Below are 17,597 nucleotides of genomic sequence, written 5' to 3'. Positions count from 1 at the left end.
CTTTTTTGAATTGTTTAAGTTCCTAATAGACGCTGGATATTAAACCTTGGTTAGATGCATTGTTTGCAAATATTTTCTCCCATTCTGTAGGTTGTCTGTTTATTCTGTTGATCATTTATTTTCCTGTGCAGACGCCCTTTAGTTTAATTAGGTTCCATTTGTCATTTATTTATTTATTTATTATACTTTAAGTCTGGGGTACATGTACACAATGTACAGATTTGTTACATAGATATACACATGCATGGTGGTTTGCTGCATCCATCCGCCGTCATCTACATTAGGTATTTCTCCTAATCTTATCCCTCCCCAATCCCCCCGCCCTCTGCTATCCCTCACCTAGCCACTCTACCCCCTGATAGGCCCCAGTGTGTGATGTTCCCTTCCCTGTGTCCATATGTTCTCGTTGTTTAACACCCACTTACAAGTGAGAACATGCAGTGTTTGGTTTTCTGTTCTTGTGTCAGTTTGCTGAGAATGATGGCTTACAGCTTCATCCATGTCCCTGCAAAGGACATGAACTCATTCTTTTTTATGTCTGCATAGTGTTTCATGGTGTATATGTACCACATTTCTTAAATCCAGTCTGTCATTGATGGGCATTTGGGTGGATTCCAGGTCTTTGCAATTATAAACAGTGCTACAATAAACATACATGTGCATGTCTTTGTTTTATAATCCTTTGGATATATAGCCAGTAATGGGATTGCTGGCTCAAATAGAATTTCTATTACTAGATCCTTGAGGAATTGCTACACTGTCTTCCACAATGGTTGAACTAATTTACACTCCCACCAACAGTGTAAAAGTGTTCCTATTTCTCCACATTCTCTCCAGCATCTGTTGTCTCCTGATTTTTTAATGTTTGCCATTCTAATTGGCATGAGATGGTATCTCAGTGTGGTTTTGATTTGCATTTCTCTAATGACCAGTGATGATGACCTTTTTTAATATGTTTTTTGGCTACATAAATGACTTCTTTTGAGAAGTGTCTGTTCATATCCTTCAGCCACTTTTTGATAGGGTCTTTTGTTTTTTTCTTGTAAATTTGTTTAAGTTCTTTGTAGATTCCAATATTAGCCCTTTGTCAGATGGGTGGATTGCAAAATTTTTTTTCCATTCTGTTGGTTGCTTGTTCACTCTAATGATAGTGTTTCTTTTGCTGTATAGAAACTCTTAAGTTTAATTAGATCCCATTTGTCTCTTTTGGTTTTTGTTGCCATTGCTTATGGTGTTTTAGGCATGAAGTCCTTGCCTATGCCTATGTCCTGAATGGTTTTGCCTGGGTTTTTCTTCTAGGGTTTTTATGGTGTTAGGTTTTATGTTTAAATCTTTAATCCATCTGGAGTTAATTTTTAAATAAGGGGTAAGGAAGTGATCCAGTTTCAGCTTTCTGCATATGGCTAGCCAGTTTTCCCAACACCATTTATTAAACAGGGGATCCTTTCGTCATTGCTTGTTTGTCAGGTTTGTCAAAGATCAGATGGTTGTAGATGTGTGGCATTATTTCTGAGGCCTCTGTTCTGTTCCATTGGTCTGTATCTCTGTTTTGATGCCAGTACCATGCTGTTTTGATACCAGTACCATGCTGTTTTGATTACTGTAGCCTTGTAGTATAGTTTGAAGTCAGGTAGTGTGATGCCTCCAGCTTTTTTTTTTTTTTTTTTTTTTCCCTTAGGACTGTCTTGGTTATGCGGGCTCTTTTTTGGTTTCATTTGAAGTTTAAGGTGTTTTTTTTCCAATTCTGTGACAAAAGTTAGTGGTAGCTTGATAAGGATAGCATTGAATCTATAAATTAGTTTGGGCAACATGGCCATTTTCACAATATGATTCTTTCTATCCGTGAGCATGGAATGTTTTTCCATCTGTTTTGTCCTCCCTTATTTCCTTGAGTAGTGGTTTGTAGTTCTCCTTGAAGAGATCCTTCACATGTGTTGTTAGTTGCATTCCTAGGTATTTTATTCTCTTTGTAGCAATTGTGAATGGCAGTTCATTCTTGATTTGGCTCTCTTTCAGTCTGTTATTGGTATATAGGAATACTTGTGATTTTTGCACATTGATTTTGTATCCTGAGATTTTGCTGAAGTTGCTCATCAGCTTAAGGAGATTTTGGGCTGAGACAATGGGGTCTTCTGAATATGCAATTATGTCATCTGCAAATAGAGAAAATTTGACTTCCTCTTTTCCTATTTCTTTTTCTTGCCTGATTGCCCTGGGCAGAACGTCCAATGCTGTGTTGAATAGGATTGATGAGAGAGGGCATCCTTGTCTTGTGCCAGTTTTCAAAGGGAATGCTTCCAGTTTTTGCCATTCAGTATGATATTGGCAATGGGTTTGTCATAAATAGCTCTTATTATTTTGAGATACATTCCTTCAATACCTTGTTTATTGAGAGGTTTTAGCATAAAGGGCTGTGGAATTTTGTCAAAGGCCTTCTCTGCATGTATTGAGATAATCGTGGTTTTTGTCTTTGGTTCTGTTTATGTGATGGATTATGTTTATAGATTTTCATATGTTGAACCAGCCTTGCATTCCAGGGATGAAGCCTACTTGATCGTGATGGATAAGCTTTTTGATGTGCTGTTGGATTCACTTTGCCAGTATTTTATTGAGGATTTTCACATCAAAGTTTATCTTGGATATTGGCCTGAAATATTCTTTTTTTGTTGTGTCTGCCAGGTTTTGACATTACGATGATATTGGTTTCATAAAATGAGTTAGGGAAAATTTGCGCTTTTGTATTGTGTGGAATAGTTTCAGAAGGAATGGGACCACCTCCTCTTTGTATGTCTGGTAGAATTCGGCTGTGAACCTATCCGGTCCTGGACTTTTTTTTGGTAGGCAGGCTATTAATTGCTGCCTCAATTTCAGACCTTGTTATTGGTCTATTCAGGGATTCAACTTCTTCCTGGTTTAGCCTTGGGAGGGTGTAAGTGTCCAGGAATTTATCCATTTCTTCTAGATTTACTGGTTTATGTGTATAGAGGTGTTTATAGTAATCTCTGATAGTTTGATTTCTGTGAGAGTGGTGGTGATACCCCTTTATCATTTTTTCTTGCATCTATTTGATTCTTCTCTCTTTTTTGTTTTATTAGTCTGGCTAGGAGTCTATTTATTTTGTAGACCTTTTCAGTAATCTAGCTCTTAGATTTATTGATTTTTTGAAGGGTTTTTGTGTCTCTAGCTCCTTCAGTTCTGCTCTGATCTTTATTATTTCTTGTCTTCTGCTAGATTTTGAATTTGTTAGATCTTGCTCCTCTAGTTCTCTTAATTGTGACATTAGGGTGTTGATTTTAGATCTTTCCTCGCTTCTCATGTGGGCGTTTATTGCTATAAATTTCCCTCTAGACACTGCTTTAAATGTGTCCCAGAGATTCTAGTATGTTATGTCTTTGTTCTCATTGGTTTCAAAGAACGTCTTTATTTCTGCCTTCATTTCATTATTTGTCCAGTAGTCATTCAGGAGCAGATTGTTCAGTTTTCATGTAGTTGTGTGGTTTTAAGTGAGTTTCATAATCCTGAGTTCTAATTTGATCGCACTGTGGCCTGAGAGACGGTTTGGTTTGATTTTCGTTCTTTTGCAATTGCTGAGGAGTAAGTTACTTCCAATTACGTGGTCAATTTTAGAGTAAATGCAATGTGGTGCTGAGAAGAATGTATATTATCTAGATTTGGGGTGGAGAGTTCTGTAGATATCTATTAGGTCCTCTTGGTCCAGATCTGAGTTCAAGTCCTGGTTATCCTTGTTAATTTTCTATCTCTTTGATCTAATATTGACAGTGGAGTGTTAAAGTCTCCTACTATTATTGTGTGGGAGTCTAAGTCTCTTTGTAGGTCATTAAGAACTTGCTTTATGTATCTGCATGCTCCTATATTGGATGCCTATATATTTAGGATCGTTAGCTCCTCTTATTGCATTGATTCCTTTACCATTATGTAATGCCCTTTGTCTCTTTTAATCTTTGTTGGTTTCAAGTCTATTTTATCAGAGACTAGGATTGCAACCCCTTCGTTTCTTTGCTCTCCATTTGCTTGGTAAATCTTCCTCCATCCCTTTATTTTTAGCCTATGTGTGTCTTTACACGTAAGATGGGTCTCCTGAATACAGCACACCCCTAGGTCTTGACTCTTTATCCAATTTGCCAGTCTGTGTCTTTTAATTGGGGCATTTAGCCCATTTACATATAAGGTTAATATTGCTATGTTTGAATTTGATCCTGCCATTTTGATGCTAGCTGTTGTTTTACCTGTTAGTTGATGTAATTTCATCATAGTGTCAATGATCTTTACAATCTGATATGTTTTTTGCTGTTGCTGGTACTGGTTGTTCCTTTCCATGTTTAGTGCTTCCTTCAGGAGCTCTTGTAGGGCAGGCCTGGTTGTGAAGATATCTTTCAGCAGTTGTCTGTAAAGGATTTTATTTCTCCTTCACTTATGTAGCTTATTTTGGCTGGATATGATATTCTGGGTTGAAAATTCTTTTCTTTCAGGATGTTGAATATTGGTCCCCACTCTCTTTTGGCTTCTAGGGTTTCTGCTGAGAGATCTGCTGTGAGTCTAGTGGGCTTCCCTTTGTGGGTAGCCTGACCTTTCTCTCTGGCTGTCCTTAGCATTTTTTTTTTTTTATTTCAACCCTGGTGAATCTCACAATTATGTGCCTTTTGGGATTGCTCTTCTCAAGGAGTATCTTTGTGGTGTTCTCTGTATTTCCTGGATTTGAATGTTGACCTGCCTTGCTAGGTTGTGTGAGTTCTCACACACAAGATAATATCTCAGGATATTATCTTCAGGATAATATCCTGAAGAGTGTTTTCCAACTTGGTTTCATTCTCCCCATCACATTCAGGTATACCGATCAAATGTAGATTAGGTCTTTTCACACAATCCCCTATTTCTTGGAGGCTTTATTCATTTCTTTTCACTCTTTTCTCTCTAACCTTGCCTTCTCATTTTATTTCATTGAGTTGATCTTCAATCTCTGATATCCTTTTTTCTGCTTGATTGATTCAGCAATTGAAACTTGTGTATGCTTAATGAAGTTCTCGTGCTGCATTTTTCAGCTCCATCAAGTTGTTTATATTCTTCACTATGCTGGTTATTCGTTTTTGTTGCAATTGCTTTTGGGGACTTTGTTATAAATTATTTCCCAAGGCTGATACCCAGAATTATATTTCCTAGGTTTTATTCTAGGGTATTTGTTGGTTTAGTCTTATGTAAGTCGTTAATCTTCTGCACTGACCATTTATTGAATAGTGTATTGTTTTCTCATTGTTTGTTACTGTCAACTATGTCAAAGATTAGGTGATTTTAGATGTGTGGCTTTATTTCATGGTTTCCTACCCTGTTCCATTTGTCTAAGCAGTAGACATCAAGTATCTTATATGTGTGATTCTGTTTTTAGTACTTCTTTCTATTCCGTTCGTCCATTTGTCTATCTTTGAGCTTTGTGCTGTATCAGTAGGTGACATCTGAATATCTAGAAGGGAAATCCTCCTTTTTTGTTAGGGATTTGCACATTATTTCCTCCAGTCTGTAGCTTGTCTTTTTATTCTCTTAACAGGATTTTTTTGTATAACAGAAGTATTTCATTTTGATGGAATCCAGTTATTATTTTTCTTCTTTTATGGATTATGCTTTTAGTGTCATATCAAAGTACTCTAAAAGTTTTATAATTTTTCATTCTAAATTTTGACCTAGGATGCATTTTGTGTTAATTCTCATTTCAGGTTTGAGGGTTAGGTCAATGTTCACTTTTTTTGCATATAGATGTACAATTATTCTGACACTATTTGTTGAAAAAAACTATGGTTTCCACATTAAAATGTCTTTGCACCTTTGTCATAAATCAGTTGGTCACATGCATGTTGATCTTCTGAACTATATTCTGTTTCGTTAATACATGTGTCTGTACCTTCACCAATGCCACAGGTTCTTGATTTCTGCAGCTTTATATTAAGCCTTAATGGATATTGTGATTCTTCCAATTTTATTCTTTTTTCAAAATGAGTTGGGATTTTCTAGTTGCTTTGTCTTTTCACTTAAGTTTTACATGCAGTTTTTCTGTATCCTCAAAAAGTACTGTCAAATTTTGATTAGAATTACATCATGTTTACAGATATTTTGAGGTGAACTGATACCTTTAGTGTGTTGATTATTCTGGTTCACAAAGGTGGTATATATCTCCATTTATTTAGATCTTTGAGTTGTTCATCATCAGCTTTTTGTTAGTTTATACCTCTGTATGTTATTTATTTTGGAGCTATTCTAAGTAGTATTGGTTTTTGATTTCAGTTCCTATTTGTTTCTTTTTTATAGACATTGATTTTTATTTTTTTTTTTTTTAAACAGGGTTAACTATTAATCCTGTTTTAAAAACTCACTTATTTCTGTGAAGTTTTTATGTTTGTTATTGTTTTAGATTCTTTGAGATTTTCTACATAGTCATGTTGTCTGCCTTTTTTTCCAATCTAAATTTTTTTTATTTCCCCCCCCCCCTTTATTTTATTGGCCAAGAATTGCAGTATGATGTTAAATAGGAGTGGTAAGTTTCAATATCCTTGCCTTGTTCTCAATTTAGAACACATTAAGTATGATATAAGCTGTGATTCTCTTGTAGATGCCCTTTATCAAAAAGTACTGTCAAATTTTGATTAGAATTACATCACATTTACAGATATTTTGAGGTGAGGAGTCTCTGTTTCTTAGTTTACTGAGAGTTTTATCATTATAGATTTGGGTTTCATTAAATATTTTTTCTGCTTCAGTGGATACATTGACAATTATTGGGTCTCTAATCTTACAGTTGAACTTACATTCCAATGATAAAATTCAAATATTAGTGCTGTATTTTTATATATATTTAAATTTTATCAATTCCATTTACTAGTGCGTTGCTAAAGAGTTTTGCATCTGTGTAATTAGTTGGGAAGTTTCAGTGTTCTTTTATGTTTTCTGGAAGAGATTGTTGACAATTGGTATTAATTTTTCTTTAATTATTTTATAGAACTCATCAGTGATACTATATTAGGGTGGAAATTTCTATTTTATTTTTTCCTCTTTTTTTTTACCTAATTGTGCATATTCATAGAGTACATAGTGATGTTTTGATACATATACTGTATAGCGATTACATTAGGACAATTAGCATATTCATCATCTCAAACATTATTCTTCTCCAGACTTTTTTTTCTTAGAGACAGGGTCTTGTTTTGTCACCCATGCTGGAGTGCAGTGGTGCAAACACTGCTCACTGCAGCCTTAATCTCCTAGGCTCAAGCCATCCCACCTCAGCCTCCCAAGTAACTGAGACTACAGGCATGTACCACAACACTCAACTAATTTTTATATTTTTTGTGGAGATGGGGTCTCACTAAGTTGCCCAGGCTGGTCTCGCACTTCCAGGCTCAAGTGATCCTCTCACCTTGGCCTCTCAAAGTGCTAGTAGTACAGGTGTGAGCTACTGTACCTGGCCAGATTCTGTTTTTCAAATTTGTATAGGACTATTTGTCTTTGATGAGTTTTGGCAGTTTCTAATTTTCAAGGAATTGGTCTATTTCATCCAAGTTGTTGAATTTACATGTGTAAATTCAAAGTATGTCTTTAATATCCTTTTGATGCCTGGGGAGTCTGCAGTGATATTTCTTTTTTCTTCCTGATATTGATAATTTGTATCTTTTCTTTTCTTCTTTGTCAGTCTTGCTAGAGTTTTAGTTCTCTTGATCTTTTCAGTGGACATCACTTTGGCTTCATGGGTCTCTGCTTGGTCTTTATTATTTCTTGTTTGATTAATTTTGCTTTTCTTTTATTAGTAGTATACTTTAAGTTCTGGGGTATGTGTGCAGAACATGCAGATTTGTTACATAGGTATACATGTGCCATGGTGGTTTGCTGCATCCATCTCCCTGTCATCTACATTAGGTATTTCTTCTAATGCTGTACCTCCCCTAGCCTCTCACTCCCTGCTACCCCTCTCCTATCTCCTTATCCCCTGACAGGCCCCAGTGTGTGATGTTCCCCTCCCTGTGTCCATGTGTTGTTCTCATTGTTCAACACCGACTTATGAGTGAGAACATGCAGTGTTTGGTTTTCTGTTCTTGTGCTTTTCTTTTTATAGTTTCTTTAAGTATAACCTTGACTAACTGATTTGAGTTCTTCTACTGTTAATGTAACCCAGTAATGGTATAAATTTTCTTCTAAGTACAGGTTTAGCCACATACTACAGATTTTAATATGGTATATTTTTGTTTTCATTTAGTTGAGATAGTTTTTAATTTTTCTTGAGTTTTTTTATGATTTAAAGTTTCAGAATATGTTATTTGCTTTCTAAGTGTTTAGAGATTTTCCTATTATTTGTTACTTTGTTCAATTCCATTATGACCAGAGCACAGACTGTGATTTCAGTTATTTCCTATTTGATAAAGTTCAGTTTATGACCCAGAATATGGTCTGTCACAGTCAGGGATTGTCGTATATGCAGGCCAGATTTGGCCTACTACATGTTTTTGTAAATAAAGTTTTTTAGAATATGGCCACAACTATTTGTTTATGTATTATTTGGGAGCTGTTTTTGTACTGCAATAGCAGAAATGACTTGCTTTGACAGAATTGGCCCACAAAGCTATTTGCTATCTTGGCTGTCATCTCCATTCTGCAATTGTGCCATACCAGTGAATTTTTATTTTGGTTAGTGTGTTTTTCAGTTCTACTATTCTCACTTGGTTCTTACTCATATCTTTGATGTCTTTACTGAGATGTTTTATCTTTCCATTAGTTTCAACTTGTTGGGACATTTTTACTTTATCTGCTCTAAAGTCTTTGTCAGTTAATTCCAATTCCAGTATCTTTGTCATCTCATCATTGGCATCTGTTGATTGTCTTTTTCTGTGCAAGTTGAAATTTTTCTGTTATGTTGTATGACAAAATATTTTTTAATTGCATTCTGGAAATTTAATGTTATGAGACTCTATATTTTGTTTAAATCCTCTGGAGAATGTTGATATTTTAGTTTTAGCAGCTGATTCACCTGATTGGGTTCAGGCCACAAGTTCTCATCAGCCTTCCATGGGTGTAGCTTCAATGTCAGCTCCTTTTTGAAAGCCTTATAGTGATATTTGTGTCATACCAGTTTCATTATGTAACATCCAGTAGCCAGTCTATGATCTAGATTGTGATCTGTATCTTTTTCAGTTCTTAAAGTCTATAGCCTATGTGGTCTAGATTCACACTGTGCACAGCATGGTGATGAACTTAGAAATTCATAAACAACATTATCAGATTGTTTCCCTGAGCTCCCAAGTCCCTACAATCTCCCTAGTACCCTCTAGTTTCTTAGGGCTGCCTTGTTTCATCCTTTGACCAGAAAACTGAAGATTTATTTACACTGCTCTACTGCATTCTTTCCATGACTGTGACCATATCTCAGCACAGCAGGGCCAAGCAGAGAAACTTTTGTGAGAGGAAAAACAAAGTATGGTCACAGGTTATAGTTACTGGAAGAGATGAAGAATTGGGCTGTTAGTGCAATCAACCTACTACAGATATCTGTGGTAGAGTAGAGAGAACACTTGATTTTGGTGTAATAATCTAGATCCTAATATCAGTTATTTTTGTTTGCTGTGGGACTTTGCAAAAAGTTTTGTAATATGAGTGTTCCTTTAAGTGAAGAAAGAATGCCAACTTACTGTATTTTTGTGAGAATAAGTGAGAAAATTGCACGTAATGTGCTTCTTAGTAAAAGCTATTTATTTTTGAGAACTGTATGACAATGGTGAAAAAATTGCTATTGTAATAAGCAAAACTGTTAGGAGGGGAGATGAACTTATCTTCCATGTTATATATCAACATTAATTAACATTTCAGCAATGGGGTAGTAATAGTAATTTAGAAAAGGTGATTATTAATGTATAGAGTCTGTACACACTGATTTTTCAATTTCATAGTTTGAGGATTTTACGTAGAAATATCTGTTGGGGGTGGGAGCTCAAAAGAAAAATAATGTCTGCATTTCCGAGTGCTATTTCTACTTTACTTTGCCCTATTTTAAAGCAGCTTAATACTTTATGTAGTTTGTCATTTTCAAAATATGTTTGTACAAATAAATTTAACTGTTGCTGGATAAATGTTTTAATCACTTGTGCATCTCTTTTTGGTAAGAGAAATAATATGTATACAGTCAAGTTCTTGTCAGGTTGAAAAGTACAAAGAAAACCTCAGGTAACTCTTAGTAGAGAAAGGCAATAAAACTTGTGATAAAGGGATGCACATGTTCTCCTTAAGGCTCCTCACCCATGGGAAGTATGCTTAGGGCAGTCATAGCCGCAAGCAAACTCGATGCTGCTATAGTAGACTGAGGTAGCCAGTCCTTATATTACTCTACTTTTATGTGAGAAAAAGTAAGATGTAATAGAGAACAACCTCTCCACGCCACCCCCAATCTTAGCAATGTTTGGAATGTTTGTACAAAGGAATAGTCTTATTGCTAAAACATCTAGAGCTTTATTAGCCTGGGAACATTTTAGATACCAGCAACTGGAATTAGCTTGAGATTTTGTAGTTCATTTTGTTGAGCCAACATATTATCAGGTTAACCATTGTAACCATGGCTTTTCAAAAGACAAAAGTTCTGTCATTTCTCAAGACTTTCTAGAATTTTGCTTTTAAGCCATGTATTTATAGTTCCTAAATTTGGGAAAAGGAAGTAACTTTATTCTTAAAGAAAATAATGACTCTGAGAGTGATCTGGTTCATTTATTCCTAAATTCCTATATTAATATTATCAAGCCTGTAATGTGATGATGCAGGACACATCACATAAACAGTTTCTAATCATTATAAGATAGCTTAGAAACCTTAAAATAAGGGGACCATATAAGGCCCAGAAATAAACTCATAGGAAATTACTTAGAATCAATAGATAACAAAGAATATTACAGTTTTATTTTGACTTTTGTTTCTAATATAACATAACCTTGCTTATGTTTCTTATAACTTTGGAATAGAAATGCAGTATATAAATATAATGAGGATTTGGATAGATCTTTGAATTGATCAATGTAAAAACTAAACTAAAAACAAAAGAAACAAATATCTTGCAAAAAATTATTAGTTTTCTAATTCAATGTGTTTATTTTTAAGCAGAATGTTAGAAAAATTGGTATTTCAAAACTGTTAAATATAGAAAGCTATGCCTATTTTACTATTTATCCTTTCTTACCTTTTCCAGGGATATTGGAGAAGATATTCTACTAGAAAAAGATTTCTGAAATTGAAATATTATTCGATCATCCTACAATCTAGGATAAGAATGATAATTGCTGTTACATATTATAAACGATATCTTTGGGCTACAGTTACAATTCAGAGGCATTGGCGTGCTTATTTAAGAAGAAAACAAGATCAACAAAGATATGAAATGCTAAAATCATCATCTCTTGTAATCCAGGCTATGTTCAGAAGATGGAAGCGACGTAAAATGCAATTACAAGTAAAAGCCACGATAACATTGCAAAGAGCTTTTAGAGAATGGCATTTAAGGAAACGAGCTAAAGAAGAAAAATCTGCTGTTGTCATACAATCGTGGTATAGAATGCATAAACAATTACGGAAATATGTTTATGTTAGATCTTGTGTTGTTATCATTCAGAAAAGATTTCGGTGCTTTCAAGCCCAAAAGTTATATAAAAGAAGAAAAGAGTCCATACTAACTATCCAGAAGTATTACAGAGCATATCTGAAAGGAAAGATTGAGCGCACCAACTATTTGCAGAAACGAGCTGCAGCCATTCAATTACAAACTGCTTTTAGGAGACTGAAAGCTCATAATTTACATAGACAAATTAGAGCTGCTTGTGTTATTCAGTCATATTGGAGAATGAGACAAGACAGAGTTCGATTTTTAAACCTTAAGAAGATTATTATCAAATTGCAGGCACACGTAAGAAAACATCAACAATTACAGAAATACAAGAAGATGAAGAAAGCAGCTGTTATAATTCAGACTCATTTCCAAGCTTACATTTTTGCAAGGAAAGTTCTAGCATCTTACCAGAAAACACGCTCTGCTGTCATTGTTCTACAGTCTGCATATAGAGGGATGCAAGCCAGGAAAATGTATATTCACATCCTCACATCTGTGATAAAGATTCAATCACATTATCGTGCTTATGTTTCTAAAAAGGAATTTTTGAGCCTAAAAAATGCCACAATAAAATTGCAGTCAATTGTTAAGATGAAACAAACACGTAAACAATATTTGCATTTAAGAGCAACTGCACTGTTTATCCAGCAATGTTACCGTTCCAAAAAACTGGCTGCACAAAAGAGAGAAGAGTATATGCAGATGCGGGAATCTTGTATCAAACTGCAAGCTTTTGTTAGAGGATACCTGGTCCGAAAGCAGATGAGGTTGCAAAGGAAAGCTGTTATTTCACTACAGTCTTATTTCAGAATGAGAAAGGCTCGGCAGTACTACCTGAAAATGTATAAAGCAGTTATTATCATTCAGAATTACTATCACTCCTACAAAGCACAGGTTAATCAGAGGAAGAACTTTTTGCAGGTCAAAAAGGCAGCTACTTGCTTGCAAGCAGCTTACAGAGGTTATAAAGTACGCCAGCTAATCAAACAACAATCTATAGCTGCTGTTAAAATTCAGTCTGCTTTTAGAGGCTATAGTAAAAGGGTAAAATACCAATCTGTACTTCAATCTATTATAAAGATTCAGAGATGGTACAGGGCATACAAGACTCTTTATGCTATAAGAACACATTTTTTAAAGACAAAGGCAGCTGTGATTTTGCTCCAGTCTGCTTATCGTGGCTGGAAGGTTCGGAAACAGATAAGAAGGGAACATCAAGCTGCAATGAAGATTCAGTCTGCTTTTAGAATGGCCAAGGCCCAGAAGCAGTTTAGATTGTTTAAAACAGCAGCATTAGTCATCCAGCAACATTTGAGAGCATGGACTGCAGGAAGGAAGCAACGTATGGAGTATATTGAACTCCGTCATTCAGTACTGATGCTTCAATCTATGTGGAAGGGAAAAACACTGAGAAAACAGCTTCAAAGGCAACATAAATGTGCTATCATCATACAGTCATACTACAGAATGCATGTGCAACAAAAGAAGTGGAAAATCATGAAAAAAGCTGCTCTTCTGATTCAAAAGTATTATAGGGCTTACAGTATTGGAAGAGAACAGCATTGTTTGTATTTGAAAACAAAAGCAGCTGTAGTAACTTTACAGTCAGCTTATCGTGGTATGAAAGTGAGAAAAAGAATAAAGGATTGCAACAAAGCAGCAATCACTCTACAGTCTAAATACAGAGCTTACAAAACCAAGAAGAAATATGCAGCCTATAGAGCTTCAGCTATTATAATTCAGAGATGGTATAGAGGTATTAAAATTACAAACCATCACTATAAGGAGTATCATAATTTGAAGAAGACAGCAATTAAAATCCAAGCTGTTTATAGAGGTATTAGAGTTAGAAGACATATTCAACACATGCACCGGGCAGCCACTTTTATTAAAGCCGTGTTTAAAATGCATCAGTCAAGAATAAGATACCATACAATGAGAAAAGCAACTATAGTTATTCAAGTAAGATATAGAGCATATTATCAAGGTAAAATGCAGCGTGAAAATTACCTGAAAATTTTGAAAGCTGTTAATGTCCTTCAGGCAAACTTTAGAGGAGTAAGAGTGAGACAGACTCTAAGAAAGTTGCAGATTGCAGCAATACTCATTCAGTCAAACTACAGAAGGTATAGACAGCAAACATATTTTAATAAGTTAAAGAAAATAACAAAAACGGTACAGCAAAGATACCGGGCAGTGAAAGAAAGAAACATACAATTTCAAAGGTATAACAAACTGAGGCATTCTGTAATACACATTCAGGCTATTTTTAGGGGAATGAAAGCTAGAAGACATTTAAAAACGATGCATATAGCTGCAACCCTCATTCAGAGGAGATTCAGAACTCTAATGATGAGAAGAAGATTTCTGTCTCTCAAGAAAACTGCCATTTGGATTCAGAGAAAATATCGGGCACATCTTTGTACAAAGCATCACTTACAGTTCCTTCGATTACAAAATGCGGCTATTAAAATCCAGTCATCATACAGAAGATGGATGATAAGGAAAAAGATGCGAGAGATGCATAGGGCTGCTACTTTCATCCAGGCTACTTTCAGAATGCACAGAGTACATAGGAGATATCAGGCTTTGAAACAGGCCTCCGTTGTGATCCAGCAGCAATACCAAGCAAACAGAGCTGCAAAACTGCAGAGGCAGCATTATCTCAGACAAAGACACTCTGCTGTGATACTTCAGGCTGCATTCAGGGGCAGGAAAACTAGAAGCCATTTGAAGAGTATGCATTCCTCTGCAATCCTTATTCAGAGTAGGTTTAGATCATTACTGGTGAGGAGAAGATTCATTTCCCTCAAAAAAGCTGCTATTTTTATTCAGAGGAAATATCGAGCCACCATTTGTGCCAAACATAAATTGCACCAATTCTTGCAGTTACGAAAGGCAGCCATTACAATACAGTCATCTTACCGAAGACTGATGGTCAAGAAGAAGTTACAAGAAATGCATAGGGCTGCAGTTCTCATCCAGGCCACTTTCAGGATGCACAGAACATATATTACATTTCAGACTTGGAAACATGCCTCAATTCTAATTCAGCAACATTATCGAACATATAGAGCTTCAAAATTGCAAAGAGAAAATTATACCAAACAATGGCATTCTGCTGTGATTATTCAGGCTGCATATAGAGGAATGAAAGCAAGACAACTTTTAAGGGAAAAACACAAAGCTGCTATCATAATACAAAGCACATACAGAATGTATAGGCAGTATTGTTTATACCAAAATCTTCAGTGGGCTACAAAAATCATACAAGAAAAATATAGAGCTAATAAAGAGAAACACAAAGCACTTCAACACAATGAACTTAAGAAAGCAGAGACTTGTGCTCAGGCAAGTTTTCAGGACATGAACATAAAAAAACTGATTCAGGAACAGCACCAGACTTCCATTATTATTCAGAAGCATTGTAATGCCTTTAAAATAAAGAAGCATTATCTCCACCTTAGAGCACCAGTAGTTTCTATTCAAAGAAGATACAGAAAACTAACTGCAGTGCATACCCAAGCAGTTATTTGCATACAGTCTTATTACAGAGGCTTTAAAGTACGAAGGGATATCCAAAATATGCACCTGGCTGCCACACGAATTCAGTCATTCTATCGAATGCACAGGGCCAAAGTTGATTATCAAACAAAGAAAACTGCCATTGTGGTTATACAGAATTATTATAGGTTGTATATTAGAGTAAAAACAGAAAGAAAAACTTTTTTAGCAGTTCAGAAATCTGTACGAACTATTCAGGCTGCTTTTAGAGGCATGAAAGTTAGACAAAAATTGAAAAACTTATCCCAGGAAAAGATGGCAGCTATTGTGAACCGGTCTGCTCTCTACTGTTACAGAAGTAAAGCTCAATATGAAGCTGTTGGAAGTGAGGGTGTTATAATTCAAGAGTGGTATAAAGCTTCTTGTCTTGCTTGTTCACAGGAAGCAGAGTATCATTCTCAAAGTAGGGCTGCAGTAACCATTCAAAAAGCTTTTCGTAGAATGATCACAAGAAAACTGGAAACACAGAAATGTGCTGCCCTACGGATTCAGTTCTTCCTTCAGATGGCTGTGTATCGGAGAAGATTTGTTCAGCAGAAAAGAGCTGCTGTCACTTTACAGCATTATTTTAGGACGTGGCAAACCAGAAAACAGTTTTTACTCTATAGAAAAGCAGCAGTGGTTTTACAAAATCACTACAGAGCATTTCTGTCTGCAAAACATCAAAGACAAGTTTACATACAGATCAGAAGCAGTGTTATCATTATTCAAGCTAGAACCAAAGGATTTATACAGAAACGGAAGTTTCAGAAAATTAAAAATAGCACCATAAAAATTCAGGTATTTCTCTATTTAAATATAAAACTTCCAGTCTTTGTTTTGACCAGTATTTGTTAGAATGTATAAAATGAGCTTAAGCAGGTCATAAAGAGTAATACTTAGTTGAGGTGACCATTTATCTTCCAAAGTGGAACATTTTTGAGAGTGGGAAATGGCACCTATAGGTCAGCCAAGACAACACAGAACTGGGATTGTTCTGGCCATGGTCACCCTACCCTGTGTCGTGCATTTCAGTATGTGTTAATTGTAGCACTCTTCAAAGAATTTTGAGAAAATGGGAGCTCTATATTTGGCAAAGTTATTTCTTTCAATAGAAAATATAAGCTAAGATGAAGTATTATTTGGCATAATGTAGGCAAAACAGAGTAACTTCGTTCCTCTAATCTGTTAACCAGAGATGCCTGCTGCTTAGCCTACTAGACATACTTTATTCCAAGTATTTAGTAGTTTTGGCTTCCAAAGCACTTTTATATTATTTTGTTTCATCTATTTGCCAAATGTGTGAGGAACATACAGTATTAATCTGTTTTAAAATATGAGGGAGATGATATAGGTTAAGTACCTTGGCCAGTGTTGCACAGAGGCAGATCCAGGAACTGAATCTAAGTACTTGAGCTATTTCTGTTCTACTTGCAAAAACCTGGGCTTTAACCCAGATGTGATATGTTCATATCTTGCTGGATTACTGTTAAGTTTAGAAATAAATATTTAGTTCAAGAAATGTCAAGTGCTAGAAATGTGCCAAACATGGTAGTGGGTGTTATAAATAGACAATGAGTAAGATATACTTAGTTGCTGTCCTCAAGGAACTTAATTGAACAAAGAAGTGTAATTATAATACAACATGAGAAGTGTATGTTTCAGGAAACACAGAATGGGAAATTAAACTAGTCTCTGTGGTCAGAGGCTTCTCAGAATGAGTAACATTTAAATTGAAATGTTACGCTGAAGCATGAATTGGAAGTAGAATGCAAGTAAAATGTATAGAACCTTCCAATTGCAAGAGATAACATGGAAAAATCCAAAAACTAGCAACAATAAAAAGTGATATGGGACCAGATTGGCAATAGAGGGAATAAGACTGTGGATAGACCTTTAGGACAGAAAAAAGTTTAGTCTTTATGCTCTAGACAAAGAGAAGTTCTAGAGGACTTTAAGCGGCAGAAGACCACAGTCATTTTTATTCAAAAAAAAAAAAAAATTACCCCCGCAGGAACGTGGAAGATAGATTGGAAAAGGAGCAACACTAGAAGCAGGTAGACCAAATGAAAGATAGGCAGTAAGCCAGGTGAGAAAGAGTTATAGTTTGGCGTAGATTTGTGACGGTGGGATTGTCAGTTGATATTATTTAGAACATAAACAAGGAGACAGACCATGTTGATGGCTTAAGTGACTCTTCAGAGTGACTCTGTCACACCCTGACATAGGGAATAATGAGAGAAGCGTAGGTTTTGAGATTGATGATGAATTCAGTTTGGGGTACATAAGGTCTGAAGTACCTAGCAGATAACCCCCTTGCAATATATCTAGTAAGGCAGTTGAACACAGTCAGGAGTTCAGGAGAGCAATGTGAATTTTAGAATTTGATTTGTACATTGTTGGCATACACTGATAATTA

General features: G+C 35.5%; 1 protein-coding gene across 2 annotated transcripts in view; it reads left to right on the top strand.

Moving 5' to 3' along the window:
• The window catches only part of ASPM (assembly factor for spindle microtubules), a 62,468-nt gene that overhangs the window by 31,325 nt on the left and 13,546 nt on the right, over positions 1-17,597 (top strand). The window contains exon 17 of one of the 2 annotated variants that reach the window (XM_032288615.1): positions 15,581-15,979. In XM_032288615.1, the coding sequence (XP_032144506.1) occupies positions 15,581-15,979 (399 nt within the window). Of the gene's footprint in view, positions 1-11,221; positions 15,980-17,597 lie in introns of both variants that reach the window. The other variant, XM_032288614.1, reaches the window with a different exon arrangement.

The sequence above is a fragment of the Sapajus apella genome, unplaced genomic scaffold (genome assembly GCF_009761245.1).
Source record: "Sapajus apella isolate SASKATOON/1434 unplaced genomic scaffold, GSC_monkey_1.0 scaffold22, whole genome shotgun sequence".
NCBI lineage: Eukaryota > Metazoa > Chordata > Mammalia > Primates > Cebidae > Sapajus > Sapajus apella.
Note: the sequence above shows the minus strand (reverse complement) of the source record. Positions and strands in the feature narration are given on the sequence as shown.